At 57.6% G+C, this 2,475-nt stretch overlaps 1 protein-coding gene across 1 annotated transcript in view; it reads left to right on the top strand.

The window, feature by feature from the left end:
- The window catches only part of EFCAB8 (EF-hand calcium binding domain 8), a 60,735-nt gene that overhangs the window by 19,037 nt on the left and 39,223 nt on the right, over positions 1 to 2,475 (top strand). Inside the window, exon 9 of the mRNA XM_030887079.1 lies at positions 1,929 to 2,002. Within this exon, the coding sequence (XP_030742939.1) occupies positions 1,929 to 2,002 (74 nt within the window). The remainder of the gene's footprint in view (positions 1 to 1,928; positions 2,003 to 2,475) is intronic.

Here is a 2,475-nt window from a genome sequence, read left to right as displayed (position 1 = left end):
AGCCCTCCAGAGGCTCCTCAGGAGTCAGATGAGGCTCTCTGCTCCTTTAAAGATGTACAGCTTCAGAAACCCTCTGGAGCAATTCTACCCTGTCCTATGAGTTGGGATCTAGCCGATTGCGGTGGGATCAGGTTTGGATTTAGGCTGTATCGTTCCAAGTTGTCTCAGTGCTGGGCGAATGCTCTCTGCTGAGGGGTGCTAGACCCCCAAGGACACTAGGTGACTCATCTGAAGTGGACCCTGTCCCGAGGGAGCCCTGGGTGGGTCCCCACAGTGCTGGGACTCCAGGCCACTCTCCACCGTCAAGAGCAGACCCTGGCCAACAGGGAGTCTGCGGGGACACTGAACTTCTCTGCAGCCAGGGAATTAGGGGCATTAGGGCTGCCCCTTGGCCTGCCACCTTCCAGGGCCGACCCGGTGGTGGTACCACCCTTTTGCATGTTGGGGTAGCACACCCTGCTGGCAGGGCAGGGAACCGCACATACTGATTTGGCCTTCCTTATCAATTGTGGGGAGGTGCAGGCCCGGGCAGTGTTCCATTCGGTTGCTCACAGGGTCACTCTGAGTCGGAGTTAACCCGGTGGAGTGGAATAAGAACAGGAGTGGCAGCAGCCTGAGCCTCTGTCCCTGCTGGCTGCCTTGCTGTGGCTCAGCTCACTGAACTGCCTGGCCCTGGCCCAGCTTGCTCATTCCACTTCGCTCTGGGAATTAGGATGGGAATGCTTGTGGTCTTTGAGCCAGGGGGAGGATAGGATGTCCAGGGAGGCAGATGCAGCTGGAGTGCTGGGCAGGGTCCTTCTATACCACCTGCTGATCGAGGGCTGGGCCGAGAGGAACAGACTGAAGACAAGGTGGTCCAGCCTATTGAACTGGGGAGAAATGGGTGGACCCAGCTTTGAGTGACCAGGAGCCAGTTGCTTCCTCTCTCTGTGCCTCAATTTGCTTGCCAGTCAGGCAGGCACGACCATATCTGGTGCATGGCCTTGGCGCTGCGTGGATGAAGAGGGTGCCGTGTCAGGCAGCTCGTGAGTGCTTGTGACTGTGCCTCTCCTCCTCTCCCGGGGATCGGAGCCCTGGGAGAGAGACAGGCAGACAAACAGCTTTTCTCCTGCGCCACGGGTACCCTGTGCTGCTTTCTATTGGGCATAACACACACCCTCTCTGACATTTCCTTTGCAAGCTTCTGTCTGCCCTGAGGGAGCTGGGGACTTTGTGCACTGAAATACTTGTCATGTGCCCCCAGACCCCCTGCCTTTTCCCTTCTTCTCTGGGAACCCGCGCCCCCCACCCTCCACCCCCATGACCCAGAAGGCAGCCTGCTTTGGCATCTCTGACTCATCTCCTTACACTGCTCCCAGGGCGTGTCCCCTGGCACTCTTGGCTCCACCCCCTGGTGCCATATGCCTAGCTAACTTGGCAGGGAGTGCTGCTGGTGTTAGCCCTGGAGATGGGGTGGGTTCCCTGGTCAAAGACTCTAAGCCCCGCAAAGGCAGGGCTGGGCTGGGCACTGCGCCGGGCCGGCTGCCGTCGTTGCAAGCACGCTGGGGTTTCGATGCCTGTGTGGGATGTGGACACTTCTTGGAACTTGTGTTTTCCGCACCAGGAGGCCTTTCTTCTTGGAGGCACGATGGCAAACTCTCCCACGGCTCCACTTCAGGACCTCAATTCATTGCCTCTTGTAGCAAAGGCATGAGGGCAGGAGAGTGAGGATGCAGGGGATTCTGGGTAGTATGTCAGTCAGCCGGGGCAGGGGTGGGGTGGGGGGCGTCTGTTTCTGGGGGAGGGAGGCACCAGGATACAGGGAGGCTCCTGTGAGTTTGGAAGGCAATGCTTTCTGAGGCAAACCATCTCGTGGCGTTTTCTGAGGGCTTGCTGTTTGGGCCAAGGGGCAGAGCTCGAGATCCGGACCTTGGGTTTCCTCCAAACAGATCACTGGATGGCAGTGTCCATGCAGAAGCTGCTGAGGGAGAAGTCCACATCACACAGGAGTTACCGGCTCAAGGTGAGAGGTCTCTTCCTCAAAAACAAATGCAAACTGTAGGTTTCCCCCCTCCTGCCTGCCTCCTCGGCTTGATCTTAGACCCTGGGGCTTCGTCTTGGGGAAGGGGGTCAAGGCCAGCCGCTGGATCATTGACCTAATCCCCGCGCACCCCAGGTGTGGCTCCTTCCCTCTCACTTCCTTCCTTGCTAAGTGTTGGTGCAGACAGTGTCCCCTGTCCCCTGGCCTGTTGGGGTGCCCTCTGTGGGGTTCCTCCTTTCTTCCACATGCAGTACGCCCCTTATTCAGCCTCCGGAGACATTATGGAGTAAGAAAACAGCCTGGTCACTCCTTTGATTAAGGACCCCCTCTCCCCCCGCCTCTCGGCTTCTTAGGAGTCCTGGTGGTGTGTAGTGGTTAGTTAGTGGTTCTAAACCACCAGCTGCTCTAAGGGAAAAAGACAGCTTTCTTTCTTTTTTTAATCATTTTATTGGGAG

The sequence above is a fragment of the Echinops telfairi genome, unplaced genomic scaffold, assembly GCF_000313985.2.
Source record: "Echinops telfairi isolate 266 unplaced genomic scaffold, ASM31398v2 ScPeMD7_5592;HRSCAF=6446, whole genome shotgun sequence".
In the NCBI taxonomy this organism is placed as follows: Eukaryota; Metazoa; Chordata; class Mammalia; order Afrosoricida; family Tenrecidae; genus Echinops; species Echinops telfairi.
This window is presented reverse-complemented; position numbering and strand designations above follow the sequence as displayed.